This window comes from Spodoptera frugiperda, chromosome 15 (assembly GCF_023101765.2).
Source record: "Spodoptera frugiperda isolate SF20-4 chromosome 15, AGI-APGP_CSIRO_Sfru_2.0, whole genome shotgun sequence".
NCBI classification, from domain to species: domain Eukaryota; kingdom Metazoa; phylum Arthropoda; class Insecta; order Lepidoptera; family Noctuidae; genus Spodoptera; species Spodoptera frugiperda.
The window spans coordinates 1,783,682-1,800,529 of NC_064226.1; the positions used below are offsets into that span (position 1 = coordinate 1,783,682).

Below are 16,848 nucleotides of genomic sequence, written 5' to 3' on the forward strand. Positions count from 1 at the left end.
TCGAAGACTTTATTATTTTACTGCTACCTTCGTCATAACGCCCACAAGTATTCCTGACATGAGTAGTGAGATTCTCCTTTCACCGACATATCGAAAGTGAGAGATCTCCTATCTCCGACATATACATAATATTATGTAGTTTTATATTTATGATAAGCAAAAATTAAAAATGAAGGAAGATATAAGTTAGGATTCTGGAAGTGCGGATAACCTAGCGGTTTACCCAGGCTCCGGCTCGAAGAGCAGAAGTAGGGACGGAGTGGTTTTTAGTCAGTTAGAGTCTGACACTCCCTGTCCCCTCACCCTAGGGGGGAGAGTAAATAGATAATTTTGCGCTCTCAAAAATATGTAAAAGTTAGGATGCAGTCGAAAATATTTTGCAAAAATCCAGTTGACAGATCCAATTTTATTCCAAAAACAGAAAATACTTATTTGAGTTGTACGTCTAAAACAAATTCCCCAACTAAGTTAGCCGGTTAAATCAATTATTAAAATTCTTGTTGATAAACTTGAAGGTGCTGGGATGTGTAAACATTGGGAGAAAATTTTGGACAACTTCGTCGTGGAGGGAAATTTTATACGGTAGGTTATATTGGTGGATAGTACCTACATGGTAATTTATAGAATGTATTATATAATTTAACTAAAGTACATATTATCTAGTTACGTATACTTTCCACCAGTTATGATACTTAAAATTTTTAAGTAGAGCATTTTGAAAATTTGTTTGAGCTAATCCTTAAAGATGGTAAGCATAGTTTAAGTAAGACATGTGCCCGTTACCTGTATCGAGACCACAGACATAGACTGCAGAAGTACATACTTATACAGACATAGTATTTATATTAGGCACTAAAAATAATTACGAATCACAAACTACCCGAAAATTCCAATAAGAAGATAACTCCTTATTTTCCACACTCCTTACTTTTTTGTCACGAACATTTGCAAACAAACAAAAGTGGCACGTGAATATTTTTCATTCAATGGGTATTTATAATAAGAATATACGAGTTCACAGCGGAACACAGGTGTCGACGAATATGAAAAGGAAAGGTCGCAAAAAATGAAACTACATATTTTTCCCTACATTTTCTCTGTTCCGCTAGAAAAGAATTGAGTGATTTTGCTCACTCTTTATCTCGGAGATTTATAGGTACGTGACGAACATAATATTGTTATACCGGCAAGATGTTTCAATATGTATAAGCCAACGTATATTTTTATATCAATTTATGCGATACCAACGTGCTTAGTTACCTACTACATACCTTCCTACCTTTGATTATAAAAATGTCTAGATGGAGCACCATACAATAACAACAAAAATGGTGTTGCAAAATTTCTTGCGTATTTGTGGTTTATACGGTATACAAAATCAGTTTATTCCTTTATTTAAGTCAGTTATAATAAATAATACATTAAAGCGTAAATCCAATAAACAATAAAGATATCATTTAATTTTTATGTGAATTTCTTGTGAATGAAAGTGAAGTTGAGAGGGGAATGTCGAAAAACAATTGGCAACACTGATAAAATATGGCAGGAATAAGCATAACAAAGAAAATACTTAATTCGAAAAATATTGAGTACTAGCAAACACAACTACTGAGCTTGAGGATCAGATTCTCGAGTTGGGCAAAGAAACGATGATCTTTTTCGAAAACTTTAAAGTAATAAATACAGAACTTGAGATTACAGTGGTGTTTCATTATTAATATTTCATGTCAATCGGCTGAAATATATTCCAAAATACTGCTCACATTTTTCTAACGCACTTCCAACGGCTATTATTATTCTGTTTAAAATTAAAATTAGTGACATCTAGTGGAAAAACCATAAACTAATTATTACAATCCTGTCAAAAATAAAACCGAGTACACATCAGCTTCATTCATGCTAATTTACATATTTATTATAGATATTTCAAAAGTTGGTTATAAACATATTACTTCTCTACTGACCTTTTCATTGTAAATAAAATAAAATTTATTTCCTCAAAAAAAAATTGTCATCATTATTTACTTACTTAGTATTGTATTTACGATTACGACCATTGTGAAAACCGGTAATTTCTAGTTTAGTACAAAAATAACTTGAAACGCATCCTTTTCTATATTGCACGTGTTCTCTTTGGTACAAAAGTCTATTTAGTCTATGCTTTAAAAATTGAAGTACCTTCGCTTTTGTAGTCGCGTTTTTAGCAATATCATGGCTAAAATGCTATTGTAATTCGTTAATTCTGAAGACGTGCCTGGATAATCGTCAAGAACACATAGTGTGAAAAGACAATTAGATATTTTGTACAATTATATGATTACTTGCTTTCATTTGACAAATTGCGCTAGACCGCATATTTAAAATGGCAGCCCTACCACGTAGAATAATCAAAGAGACACAGCGATTGATGCAAGAACCGGTGCCGGGAATCAGCGCGGTGCCAAGCGAAACGAATGCACGTTATTTCCATGTTATCGTCACTGGTCCAGAAGACTCGCCGTTCGAAGGAGGACTATTCAAATTAGAGTTATTTCTGCCAGAGGATTATCCTATGTCAGCGCCTAAGGTTAGGTTTATAACGAAAATATACCATCCGAACATAGATCGGCTGGGTCGTATATGCTTGGACATATTGAAGGACAAGTGGAGTCCTGCACTGCAGATTCGCACGGTGCTGCTCTCCATCCAGGCGCTACTGTCAGCACCGAACCCTGACGACCCGCTGGCCAACGACGTGGCCGAGCTGTGGAAGGTGAACGAAAGCGAAGCTATCCGGAACGCGAAGGAGTGGACGCGGAGATACGCCATGGACAACTGAACAGTGCCGCCCAGCACTCACTCACCAGTGCCTCCCCGACGCGCGCCACACGAGGACGGAACTAACATATATCATGATTTAAGAGTGCAAGTTATGTTATACACCCTAGACCGAGTAACTTGTGAAGAGACAATTGTGGATAAATTTTATTATAGGTGAGCGGCACTGCGGCGCTGCGGGCGCTCATCGCTCAGGTTATCCTCCTGCATTTCGTAGCCTCGCCCCTATTTGTCTCGGAGCGGTCCGACAGTCCCACAGGTCATTGTTTACCCGTTCACATGTAGCTTCGTTACAATATTAGGTATGCATATTTTTTTACTATCATTATAATAGCTAATAAAAGAATACCTGGAGACTTAAATGTATATATTTCATGGTTACAAATTTGGTTAATTTTATACAATGGATAGTGTTTACTGTCACAAAGTTGAATATCTTTGTAAGAGTGTTATGGAACACCAAGTCTTGAGTGCAAAATGTTATGCTTAATAAAATGATTATATCAGTTATCTGATCACTAGTGATATTGAAGTTTAATTTAATTCTTTTTTCTACATAGCAGAAGTGAATGCATTAGATGATTTAATTTTACACTTAATAAGCAAAGCGGCATGATTTCACTGGATCTTTTGTGTACTGTTTACATCTTGTATAAAAATTATCATTAAATTGTATTTATGTATATTTAATTTGGCTTTGTGAGAAAACTTCAAAATACATAATATACAAAAGCTAAACCAATATTTTATTTATCTATTTCTATTGAATTGGTTTGAGAAAATTATTTATTTTAGGTTATGTTTTCATTGATCTATTGCTTAGTTTGTGTTATACTACAATATACAATTTATCACAAAACATGTTTTCCTTATAGTATACAAGTGAGCACTACTAACATTTCGTCTCAGGGAAAATACATATTTATAATAATATACATACAAACTAGATTCTTGGCATAAACAATGAATACTCAGTATACCTAAATAACTCTGTGATTTGTTAGAACAACAGGAGGAGATTTCAATAGCATTGAGAATATATCTTTCCAATGTATTCTAATTGGATATATTTGTTCTATCAATGATTTTAAACTTATAGGAAAATAGACTGAATGAGTTGTTGATTGCAATCTTATCTAATTAGTGTATCATCCATGGGTTTAAGTATCTAAGGATGACATCGTAATAGTAATATTCCAAACAACAGTTCAGAGTTAGTGTCAAGACTCAATCCAACCGGACTCAGACCCAAATTATCTGGAGCTGCGAACAATGTTACAGGTTACCGGGGCTCTGGCTCAACGTAGGAGAAAGAATGGGGTGATTATTAGCTGGTAAGAGTCTGACGTTACGTCTCGCCTCACCCAGGACGGGAGAAGTCATTGGATGATTTTGCTCCACAAAAAAACCCCAAATCACCAACATTGCCATGTGGATAATTTATTCAGTAACAAAAAATATAATCGTTCACTTTAAAATGTATTTATATTAGTCATGTAAACAACAATAGCAACTATGTTGCAATTGTGAGACATTTTTACAAATCACTCGGTAACTAGGTTGATACATAAGCCAAGGTCAACCATATAAAAAAGTATCTAGAAGTTCTATAAACATTTGCAGATAATAGAAAAACAGTTCTTTGTTTGTATTTGTTATCTGTTATCTTACATATTTATCTGAAAAATTGTTTATTGTTTTGAAACTGCACACCTGATGGGAGGTCATTGTATATGCATCCTTAGTTCCTGCTAAACAATGCCTTTGTTTGTTAGAAATGAATAAGTAGTAATAAAAAGTATAGATTAGCATAATTAGTCACTAACACTCTTTAGTTTAATTTTTTTATTATTATTTCAAAACTTAGCAGTAGTCAATATCCGGAGCTGCGGACTATCTAGCGGGATTACCGGGGCTCCAGCTTGAAAAGCTGGAGTAGGAACGAGGTGGTTTTAGTCAGTAAGAGTCTGACACTCCCTCTCGCGTCGCCCAAGGCGAGAGAAGTCATGTGATGATTTTCCCCTATTGAAAAAAAAACAGTAGGTAAATATAATTTGGTGAGTATAACAGAACAGTTGATTGAGTGGTCTCAGAAATCACTCGAAGTGTAAGCACAGTCTGAAAAAGTGCTTACCTATGGTCATCCCAACAATCATTAATTTAGTTTTTGTGCTCTGTAAATACTGACTACCTACTAACCAATCAGGAAGTCATTGGGGGAGGCTTATGTTCAGCAGTGGATGTATTGTAAGTACTTGATATGATGATAATGATGAGTACCATGCGTAATATATGTAATGGGATTTCCCCTTTTATATAAATTTATGATGAAATAATAGATACGTGACTATAAATAGTGACTTACGACACCTAGTTATAATAGAGTCGAAACAAATAGGTATTTCTATTTTTCATCTACATAACTAAACACTTGTTTTTGAGGGGGGATAATTTTTCCAAAGACTTCTCCCGCCTTGGGTGAGGCGAGAGGGAGCGTCAAAGTCTTACTAACGAAAAACCACCCCCACTGCTCTTCGAGCCGGAGCCCTAGTAAAGGATTGGTTTTATCGTCATTCGTCATTTATTTAAACCAATTCCACAGACCCCCAGATCCACAGCAAATGTTTGCAAATTAAATACATGCGGAAACTAAACCCGTGACAGCAACAGGAGCGTCCAGTTAACAGCAAGAGGTTGAAGACAGCCAGCCAGAAGAGAAGTATCTGCTAAGTCAGTAAGAAGAAATTGTAGTTGACAGGTGATTGAACATATTAGCATTTTCGGAGGTGACCGAGGTAAACCTCTAGAGCCCACCTTGCTTTCGGTGAGGCTGGAGATGATGTCAGACTGTGACTAAAAACCACCTCGTTCCTACTACTACTTCGTGCCGGAGCCGTGGTCCCATCTGTCTTATGTCGTCATCATCATCACCAGAGCTGATGATTAGGTGTACTGCTAAGAGTTTGCTCGCGCCTACATGCATATGAAAAACGCCTACGGTGTTTATTCAATGTCCCAGTCTCCGGGAGAAGTAAACCGTGATTATTTTCATTTTGAGGTCCAAAGTAAGGTCAATGTAGTGTGGGTTTTACTATTTGCAATTTCGCATTAAGTTACATGATGTGACTAAATTACGCTTTAGTTAATTATTTCTCTTTATCTATAGTGGTGGTACGGAACTTTGATTGCCTTCCTAATAGTTTGTCTACATTCATTAATTGACTTTGATGACGCTAGATGGCGTTGTGTCTAAAATTCAGCCTCATGTTGGGGTCCATGTTGGTACCAGCTCCAATAGGAACTAATGACAAGAATCTATCTACCTTTACACGATTAAAATTTCTTTGATCGGTCGGTGAATGAGAGGTACGTGCACGGCCATTGCCAATGAGCCCGACTTAAAGGGGCTACCGTATTTTGCTCACTGGATGGCGCAAGAGTAGCAAGAGGTTTTAGCATCAATTCTTAAACTTCCAATAACGTCCAGTCCACTTATAAATTCTTCAAACATGACCTTGTAAATTTTTTTTTCTTGAGTAATAGGTACATAAAGCAGAATTATTATTTTTTTAAATAACCTTTTTTCTACTGGGTCACACTAGAAGTCAAAACCCCAATTTCAGATTCGCATGAAAATCGAACCCGCCACACGTTGTGAACATACCTATGTTGTATTTTTTTGCTGGGCTGGCGTCCATGGCCATCCTGTATTGCCCGTTACAATTCTGAACGAGTATTAATTGAACCAGAGGCGGATTACGCATAGAGAACGCCCTAAGCAACCACCTCATTGGCGCCTCTCTGTAACCTGGCGCCCTAGGCACTTGCCTAGTTTGGCTTAGGGATAAAACGGCTCTGAATCAATATAGCTTCGTTGATTGGGTCGGTAATAAAACAACAAAATCAGTTTGTTCAGTTTATTCTTAACTTTAATGCAGACTAGAATAATACTCTTAGAAATGAGAACAACAATAGTTATTTCACATGTTACAGTGTACCTACCATATACCAGCTTTCACAATAAAAGGCTATTTATTATCTGTGTTTCTCAATGTAAATAAATCTTATTCACAACAGCTAGCAATACAAAATTACATCAGACTGTATACTTATTACATTTACGTTTAGTTCACAAGGGCGTGGCCAGTGTCGGGGGTCGTAGGGATAAAGAAAATTTAAAATTTCTGGGGATATTTTGAGCGACGATTTATTAAATAGAAAAAGGGTGTTTAACATCACCTCGGACATCTATAAGGTGCTGACATTGGGTGACTGATGTCGATGTTCTCCGACCTTTATAGACACACCCGTAGTTTTATGACACTGGCCGAAAGAGCAAATGAACCAAACACGAAAAAGAAGAGATATTGAGGAGATATTAGTTCGGGGGATAAATGTACGTAATCAGAAGCGGTTTATTCAAGTGTTTAAATCTAAAGTGTTTATAATTAGAACTGTTAAATTATATATATTTTTATACATAAATAAATGTTGTTTACTCGTTCTCAGAGCGCTAAGCTTAGCTAAGAACACAGGGACATACATATATAGATTACATAGCTATAGCGACACTATAAAATTTACAAAATATGATATATCTTTTGAGATGCTACACGAAATAATGCTTTTTTATTACTATATCCACTAATCAATTCTTTTTTTATTCAATTTGATCACTGTAGGTCTGTGAATGTGCTGTGGCGCAGATTTTAGGATGCGTTCACTATGATAGATGCAAGTTTGTCTAAAATAAGTGGCACAGCACAGCTAGATCATTGGACCTACTTATCTAAGCTATACATGTTTATATCTGAACTGAATGACTCAATTTGAACTATGGTGCACTTTTATCCGTAAGAAATATTTTGTTTAAATAATGAAACTTAACGTCGATTTGTCAGAATATACACAGAGCTAACATTATGATAATGGAATGGTTCGATTGCTAACAGGCATGAACGGTGACACAGAAATAAATAATACAACTACATGTATGTTCCCTCCCAAACTCACCTATAACCTATAGCTTCACACAACAAACGATAATAAGTTAAAAACAGAAAATTTCGAGATACACATCCAAATATTACGTAAAAAAGAATTATATCCGAATACTCAAACGCTACTCAATTTTAAGATGCTCTCAAGACTAGTTCTGTCACTATAAATTCTTTATAAAATGACAGAGATAGCACGATATTTAAGTACAATTTAAAAATGAGTAGCAATTCAGTATTCGGGCGTTAAACCACAAAAATCAAAATCTTATTTACCGTTCCACTTAAACAAACACAATCCCTAATCAGATTCGATCTAGGTACATAACAAAGAAAAAATATGGCAAACATATCATGACAATCTTAATTCGAAACTAAATTGTTCATTTTACAACAGTAGCAAAACAACCGTGAATGTAGTTTGAATAAATTTTGTTAATTTAATACAAATATCTAAGCAGATATGAATGGGTTTCTGATATTCATCATAAATACATTAAGTGGTGTATGTATACACATTGTCATGACGATCAAAGAAAAACAACATGTATTTATAATTACGAGACAAAAGTATTTCATAATGTACTTATATAAGGCCTAGTAGGAGTTTGTCTTACGTATAACGAGATTGAAACGTTACCGCGTTTAGCTCTCTGATTGGTTGGTTCATTGAAACAGGCCAATCAGAGCGCTGAACGTCATAAACGTGTCGATTAAGCTAAACGTAAAATAGACTCGTACTAAGCCCCTGTGGATGAGATTTACAGAGCATGTTTTTCATAATGGTAATTATAAATACATGGTGCTTCAATAGAGAGATAATACAACTTATATTCTATCTTATTAGCCACGAAAGCGTTATAAGCATTGAAACTCATCACATATGTTTTATTGAGTATTTTATCAGCTAAGCTTGAGTTTGGCCCTATCCTCGCTATGTAAAATTATACTTTTCCTTGTACATAGTCACAGGTACTTGTTTTATGTACTTTTTATTAAGAAATTAATGATTTAACGTTTACATTTTTTCTGTATTTTTAATGTAGCTAAACGAATGGTCTCGCAAAGAATTACCGACCTCAAGCTCACTCATAACTGACTTAAAAAGAGCTTGTTCGTGTATTTTCATTGTTTATAGCACTGATTTATGTACTTCGACTATCTTCACAAAAACATTTAAAATATGTACTTTTGTTTACACACAACAATTCGAGATAATATTAATACTATTCGTACTATATTAAAATTGCAAGATTGTCGAAGTTCACATCTCGTAGAACAATATTAAAATGGTGTTAAAAGCTTACTTAACAGATACATTATTTCCAGAACGATTATTATTTAACTCGTTATATGGTCATCTATATTTATTTAACACGGGATATCTACGGGGTTTTTGTTATAAATCTATATTATAATATGCAGAAATGTTTTTAATAATTGGCCAATGTCGTATTAGTTATTATTGTACATTTGCCGCTAAATTAATGGCAGATAGCTATATAAGTTGACGTACCTAGTTATCGCAAAATTAAATAAACATGAGCAATTATTAAAAACTTCTGCATAGTTGTTTAATGTATATTATACACAAAATATATAATATTTACAAACCTATCTTATCCACTGCTCTGAAGTTAGCGTCGAAACATGGTTGCGCAACTTGAGTTTCAGTTAGCGCAACTGCGCATGACTTGCGCAAACTTCAGAGCAGTTGAGAGTTTAGCGGCGATTATATTTTTTATTATATAAATCGGCAGTATTAAGTTGCGGGTTAGGTTGCGAGGCTAGGGCCGTGTGGCGGTGCTGAGTGGGCGTAATGTAATATCGTAGTAAGCAGGCACTTGAGACGCGGCGGCGGCGCGCGTTATATGAACACCGGGTTCTCCTGGCCGGTCAGCAGCCTGAACATCGACGTCGGCATCGTCTTCATCAGTATCTGAGGATTATATAACAGATTTTAAGTTCTTTTTGCATGTGTTTTGTATTGAGGATTAATAATGGTATTGGGTATTGGAGTTTGGTGTACATGGTGTAATTTAAATGCAAGATCTTGGAGGTGCAGATTCAGGATTGTGAAACTGAACAACTTTACACGTTTGAGACTTTCCAGAAGATAACTGATTATGACTTACAAGTTGCGTACTAGAGTTGACTGATTTGCAAATTCTTTAATATATATTTTTTATTTTCTCTGCATTACTTGCGTGTTGACTAGCCTATTAAGTCCGTCTGTTCACTCTAAATAAAATTGTGTAATGAAGTGTAATAACATGTAAAGCTAAGTACCTCTCCGACGGAGGTGGCGAGTAGGTTGACGATCCGTTCGTGTGGGACGGCGACGACGCTCTGCGAGTTGATCTCGATGATGCGATGTCCCACGCGCACGCCGCCGCGCTCCGCTATACCGCCGCGGAGCAGGCTGCAGATCTACAATTACAAATAGCATAGTCAATAAGGACATATATGATAAAGATTAATAATAGCAACACTTTCCAAATATACAATAGTAGGTCGTTTTATGACATTCAGTTTCAAATTAGGGCTTACACTGTTGCTACAAGACTATTAGAAATCATTGTTACAAGAAAAGAAAAAAATGCGTTTAAATTACTGGACAAATTAGAAAATCTCCTCCATAACAGGAAAGCTAACTTTTCAGATAGTAATGAACCAGAATCGGGACTTGGAAAAAGTCGTCTAAACTCTGGTATTCAACTGCAGGCAAAAATCAAAATAGAAATGAAAAATATTATAGACTCACGACTCCATTTTGCACGCTGAATCCAAGTTGATATTTAGTGTCTGGTCTCTTGATCTTCACCTCGACTACTGGCGCGCAAGGGACCACAGTCAGCTTCACCACGGTCTGGTTCTTGGAGTTCTTTATATACGTCTGACAAGTCGATAGTGGGAGCCCCACTAAGCTTACTCCGTTTATTGCTATTATTTGATCGCCTGGAATAGATAAATATAGTTAGAATTGTATGGTGTAGTGTCACTTCTGTAAGCTATGTGTAACTAAACTGTTTTGAAACTTAATTTCTTCGTTTGAAGTACATTTACTAAGGTGTAACTTTACACTACATTACTCATACTGATGAATTTGGTCTCGGCACATATCATTTACTATCATCCCATCTGCTGCCAAAATCCGTTGCTTAACACATAACCTTTTTCGATTTTATGTTTCAGTAGATTACATACATGTATTGTTTTAATGATGACTAGGCGATAACAGGCTAAAAAGTAGCATTTACCTATATTAAGTTGCCCGCAGCGTGCGGCGGCCCCCGCGGGCGCCAGGTTGGCAATGACTACGGTGGGCAGCATGGAGCCCCACCCCGACTCCACCACCACCACGCCTAATATCTCACCCTTTGTTTTCGGAACTACCACCTGTGAACAATTAGAACACAATATTTTACAAAACAAGATAACTTAATTCATGAAAAAAATTAAAGCAGAAAATCATATTTAAGTATACTTCTTAAATTTTCTTAATTGCCGAGTTAAGTTATGAAAAAAAAAAGAAATAAAAAATCCATATAACTGAAACCGTGACCTGGGTGTCGAACATAAAAACTCTTGCAATCCTAGCGATTGCGACCATTCATTAAAAGAGACTATCACTTTTCACGCTAACGTTGAGCAAGCGCATCATAAGAGTGAAAGAGACAACATTAAGTAATAAGTATCTATCTACAAAATAACTTACCTCTTTCTGCAATTCCTTCTTAGCAAACATTTGTAGCTCGTCTCCGAATATCTCCTGACTATTCAACACTTCTTGGTAGTCCATTTCTTTGACGAAACTGTGGTCTTCTATTCCATTCGCCTTCAGGAACTCCATATAGGCAACCTGGAACGCCTGTCCTATAGATTGCGCAATGAATTGTGCCTGAAACAATTTATTTTCATTATTATTTTTGAAGAACAGCTTCATCTTAAACCAAAGCGATATACTATTTGAACTTTAGAACAGATTCTTCATGTTTATTTTCGATACATTTCATAACTAATTTCTCTTTACAATAAGGTCTAAATTAGCGTGTTTTTGCCTTATCTGGTCACGTTCCAATGAATACAATAACCACGAAGTGTTCAACGAAGCGTGGTTGTAATGTCTTCAGAAATCGTTTACAATAAGAGGTGATACTCTACTGACTTGTAGTAATGTTAAATGTTCGGACAACAGCATATAAAGTTATCCTGATCTGTCAAATTTCTTCAATAGAGTTTCAGCCTTATAGACTTTGGAATAGAGTTGAAAATGTATTAAAGATTTGAAGGCGTCTGTTCTAAGATAAATACTCTTGTTATCAATGTGTATTTTGTTTTGTAAAGATTAGAATTTGAGGTTAGGTGGCGTTTGCTGTAGACGTTTCTACATGTTATCTTTAGGTTGAGGTTTAAGGTCTATTTTGTTTACAAATACAGGTTGTACTGTCATGGACATTATGTGAAAAATAGTGCATCTAATTTATTAATTATTTGTAAGATTCGTTTAAAGGACAAGATGGGAAAATACACCAACTTTATTTATTGGTAAGTATAATCTTTTCTATACTTTTAGATTTAGCAAACCTATTTCTAACGATTAAAATGTTTGTATCTAAGAAAACATATATACATAAATCATTTTTCTCCTTACCTCTTCACTCTCAAAAACATGGCAGATCATTTTCGGCGTGCGGTTCAATTTGGGCTGGTCGGAGTCATTCTCATGTGGAACAAACCTTCTCCGAGCCATGAGCACGACCAGATCCCCTATATCCGCGATGTAAGAAATAGTCCTCAACGCATGGTCCATCATAATTTCCTTTAGTTCCGTGTTTAAGACCATTATCTTCTCCGTAGATATAAAGAGGTCCACTTCTGTACTCGGTTGGTTTTCGCCCTCAGGTGCCTGTAATTTAGAGTAGTTTCTCTATGATATTCGCTTACACGGGCCGGCTTAACTCCAGAGTGTATAAAGACAAGCTTCTGATTAACTGGCGAATGAATTAGCACCGATTCTAATAACATTGACTACTAAGTACTAAGCACATTGACTTTTCTCTCTTTGAAAAGGGAAGGAATGAAAGAGACGGGAGATTAAATCTATTGTATGGACAGAATTTGTCTGAAGTATAAGTTGTCTAGAATCGGAGCGAACATACCACAAAGCAAGCTCGTAAAATGATATGGATGTATTGTATTGAAAATTTCAGTTTTATTAAATTTCTCAGACAACTTTTCTTTAAATTATTTGTTTCTGATCTTCAACCGAAACTGATTTTGAACCGCACTCTTACTCTTGGGCAGATAAGTAAATGGATAAATCGGTTAACTCTTATAAACTTTGCAGCCCTTAAAAATATTTAAGTCGGAATGACATGTGGAGATGTTTGTGCGACAATATTATGTTATAATGAGCATATCGCTGTCGCATTCAATTCAGCAGTGGCGGATTACACAATGAGAACAAAGCGACGATTTGAAACAATAATGGGGTGGGGCTATTAACCCGGGTGGCACAAAACATTGCTTTCTAATCAGCCATGGAATGGAATAGCTGTGTCAGTGTGTCCAGGATATAAATAAGGTGCTCTTAATCCGCCACCACCATACAGTGAAGTCAATTTAGAAATTTTGACACTTACCAAAGCCTGATTACCCAAGACAGCGAAAAGGGAAATACGATAATGTTAGTACAATGAAGTGGCAACACTTAAATATAACAAAACGTTTATTCAAGTCTTCAATTGGCTACAAATGTGTAAAGAATAATTATTAAAGAATAAAAATTCTTTCTAGAATCTTGTTTGCCAATTTGAAGACCTCAATAAACAGACAACACACATAACCAAGATGATTTAATTTTACTGGCAACACCGATAGATACTTGCTATTGATATGAATCATAAGCTTCTGTGAAATTTGAAACAACGGCCGAATAAATTATCCTATAAGTTTAAACTATAAAATTATCCTGTACATTACGTTGATTTTCATTGATTTTTCTAATGTAAGAGAAGCTTAATAAATGACAATAAAACTAAGTGTTAAAGCATGAATGTTGCCAATGTGAAAAATGTTCTAAAAACTTCAATTACATTGAAAAACCGTAATAAAAATCAACTGTAGACGTATTGTAAGAGCCTAAACATAATATGTCAGCCAAACCACCTTAATCTTAGTGACGGCTTCCTCTACCATGTTCTTTTTGGGTCGTTTCTTGCGCCGGCGCGAGTCCTCGTCGACCTCGACCGAGCCCAGGAAGGAGAGTCGGAAGACCGCGGCCGGAGCGGCGTACACGCCGGAGTACGGCCCGTCGCAGCCCCACTGTGACATGAGCCATGCCGGCTAACCTCCTCGGACGTTCTCACATTGTGGGCGTGTATTCGATTTGTTTTCTTGTTTATTTTTATGGTTTTTATGGTTTTTATGTAATTTATAAAACATATAAGACCCGGTTTTAAGAATTTACAAGGTAGGCAACGATTTTATAATTTGAATTCAAAAGAGAAATTAAGAGCCTCATGGCAACCTTGACTTTGAGAATTTTAGCACCAACTGTATCAACAATTTTTCAGTTAAACCGTTTCGCCTACTAACAGTTTACCTTTTATATTTTGTATTTAAATGAGACATTCTTTAATTTTCTGTTTTTTAGACGGCAATATCGTGAATTCTGAATGAATAAGTGCTGCTACTAATTTGGATGTAGTGCAACTCCTGATGTGAATTTGTTATAATTGAATTTTTATTAGAATTTTCCCAAGATTTAAAACCGTTCTTAAATTCTTCATTTGTCTTCAATTTCGTCACAATGTTAATGTTTAGGCAATTTCATTTTAAGCACGACCCCTTGTTTGGCTTGCTTTCAAAACGCGTTCCGAACGAAACCAATGTTTGACAGCAAAATGATCAAAAATTTGCGCGGCAAAGCAAGCAAAACAACTCGAATACAAACACACAATGATTCTGTGAGAAGCGAGCGAATCCACCGGTCGTTAGTATGAAAGCAGACCTAACGAATTAACCTTATTAGTAGAACAGGGAGATCGAGTGCGTAGCAGTAAGCGCTCCGCGATGTAGTGCCTCGTGTCGCCAGGCCACCGCCGCCGGTGTGAATCGGGTATGTTACATGCTATATTGTGCATATTATGAAATAGTGCATGGATAAAAAAGCATCCGTACCGACTTGTGATGTAAGTACTTCCATTGGACACGGTTTTTATCGAGTTATGCGTATGACGAACATACAGATCTGAAATAAATGATCTTTCAGCCTTCAGTCATCATAAACACAACTCGATGGAATTCGAAAGTACGTTCGTTACTCATAAATAGCCCGAAATTGGAACATGCCAAGGTAAAAGTCTAGCACAGCACAATATGATCGCATACTCGGAGCTTACCTTGCAGTGCCCTACACAAGGGCCCAAATGATACAAAGCATTAGCGACAAGCGGAACAGTAAGCGACAGATAAACAAACATTTTCATAGGAGGCTAGCCGGCCAATACGGGATCCGACAATCTTCTTGGGTCGGGTCGAGGGGTGAGGATCACACTGAAAAAAATACTCTAGTGCCAAGTCAATAAGAGCTCGAACGGTTTGGCGGACAGGTCGTGGATGGCTCAAACATTTGAAAATAAACATACACAGGGCAAAGTCCCGGTAATTAACGTTCTAGCATCTAAATATTGTTTTGTTCGTTTATAAAAGGGTATGAAGGATATCCCACTAGCATTCTCAATACACTAATCCTAATGAGCATGAAATTACATATGTACAAGATGACCGTGATAGGTTAGTAGGTACATAGAAAGAGTTGCGTGCAAATAGAAGAATTTGCGTGCCATTGCTTCACGCGATTGGAAAGAAAGTGAAAGGGTTTTGTCAATAGCTCGACTAGAGGTGGTTAGAGTCGATAGAATAGTGTTGACAGAGGTTCAATTTTGACTGAGCTTGAGTTATACAACCTTTTTGGAGATTAAATTTGTAATTTAGAGCTTGTTAAGTGAGATAATTTTACGTAAGGATTAGATTTGGATACAGATAGGGTTGTAAAGTTATCGCACCGTACAAGCCTTGTGATTATCAACCAATATGTTTATAAATGACATAGTATACTGTTATAAGTGTCATAGTTGTATAACGAAGCCAGTGATACCAATCTCAAGAAGAGTGCTAGAATAAGAGTGGGACAGTGACAAGTAATTTCATGCTCTCGCTCAATTAACATCTACATAAGATACAAACATTTTACATTATATACCGATTCACACGGGCAAACGGTAAGTTGCTTAACTGTGTCTTTATGAGAATGCAAGGTTCAAACACGGAAGTTAGCAACCCTGGACTTTTTGTTAGTGGCAACCCTTAGAGGTTGGGATTAAAAAGTAACATAAAAATATTTTTGTTAAATATTTAGTTAGTAGAGACGCCGCACATCAATATACTCCATTAGACTTTCAACTTTATTATTTTGTAATAGAGTCGAAAAAAGAAATCCAACTGTTTTGATGTGCTGGCGTCTGTATACTAAATAGGTAATTAATTGTCGGTAATGGAAATTAAAGGTTAATATGAAAATTTAAAAATAAATCATGAAATCAAATTAATGACTATAAATAAAACAGAGAACACAAAACAGCACTTTAAAAATAACAGATCAAAATCAAAAACTAATGAAAATAAGGGCCATAGTTGAGTGATGATAAAAAACTGATCATTATTTAACTTCAAGTTATCAATAAATGGAGAAATATTAATCAGGAGTTTTTATAATAACTATCGTGAGACATACTAAATTAACTAAAAATCACGGTTCACTCACGTACATAAATGGAGTCACAGAGGGACTCTTCATCTTGACCAGCGTGACGTCGCCGCGTCTGCGCACGCTGCTCATGATATAGAGTCCCTCTGTGACTCGAAACTAGTAGAGCTTTTCTCCATTAATATACGTGAGTAAACCGTGATTTTCAGTTACTCAGGGGTTAATAAAAATTGGTGATTAAGATATTAGAGGTTAAAGAAA

The 16,848-nt window shown here is 36.1% G+C and overlaps 2 protein-coding genes across 13 annotated transcripts in view; one reads left to right on the forward strand and one right to left on the reverse strand.

Annotated features, from left to right (window-relative positions):
- The first annotated feature begins 2,122 nt into the window (after positions 1 to 2,122).
- On the forward strand, positions 2,123 to 3,555 carry LOC118275175 (ubiquitin-conjugating enzyme E2 N). Its single transcript, XM_035593048.2, has one exon. The coding sequence runs from the start codon at positions 2,363 to 2,365 to the stop codon at positions 2,816 to 2,818; it is 456 nt and encodes a 151-aa protein (XP_035448941.1). The 5' UTR covers positions 2,123 to 2,362; the 3' UTR covers positions 2,819 to 3,555.
- Positions 3,556 to 6,720: 3,165 nt separating this feature from the next.
- LOC118269460 (protein lin-10) overlaps positions 6,721 to 16,848 on the reverse strand; it is a 162,820-nt gene continuing 152,692 nt past the window's right edge. For 10 of the 12 annotated variants that reach the window (XM_050698526.1, XM_050698534.1, XM_050698533.1 and 7 more), the window contains 7 exons: positions 13,986 to 14,141; positions 12,469 to 12,723; positions 11,533 to 11,715; positions 11,075 to 11,213; positions 10,579 to 10,772; positions 10,104 to 10,244; positions 6,721 to 9,753 (listed from right to left, as the gene is read on the reverse strand). In XM_050698526.1, coding sequence (XP_050554483.1) covers positions 9,682 to 9,753; positions 10,104 to 10,244; positions 10,579 to 10,772; positions 11,075 to 11,213; positions 11,533 to 11,715; positions 12,469 to 12,723; positions 13,986 to 14,141 — 1,140 coding nt within the window. In that variant the 3' untranslated portion in view covers positions 6,721 to 9,681. The remainder of the gene's footprint in view (positions 9,754 to 10,103; positions 10,245 to 10,578; positions 10,773 to 11,074; positions 11,214 to 11,532; positions 11,716 to 12,468; positions 12,724 to 13,985; positions 14,142 to 16,848) is intronic. The other 2 variants (XM_035584647.2, XM_035584646.2) reach the window with 1 other exon arrangement.

Bases quoted from the DNA above. Each gene is read 5' to 3' on its own strand.
- LOC118275175 (XM_035593048.2), top strand. From the start codon at position 2,363: ATGGCAGCCCTACCACGTAGAATAATCAAAGAGACACAGCGATTGATG.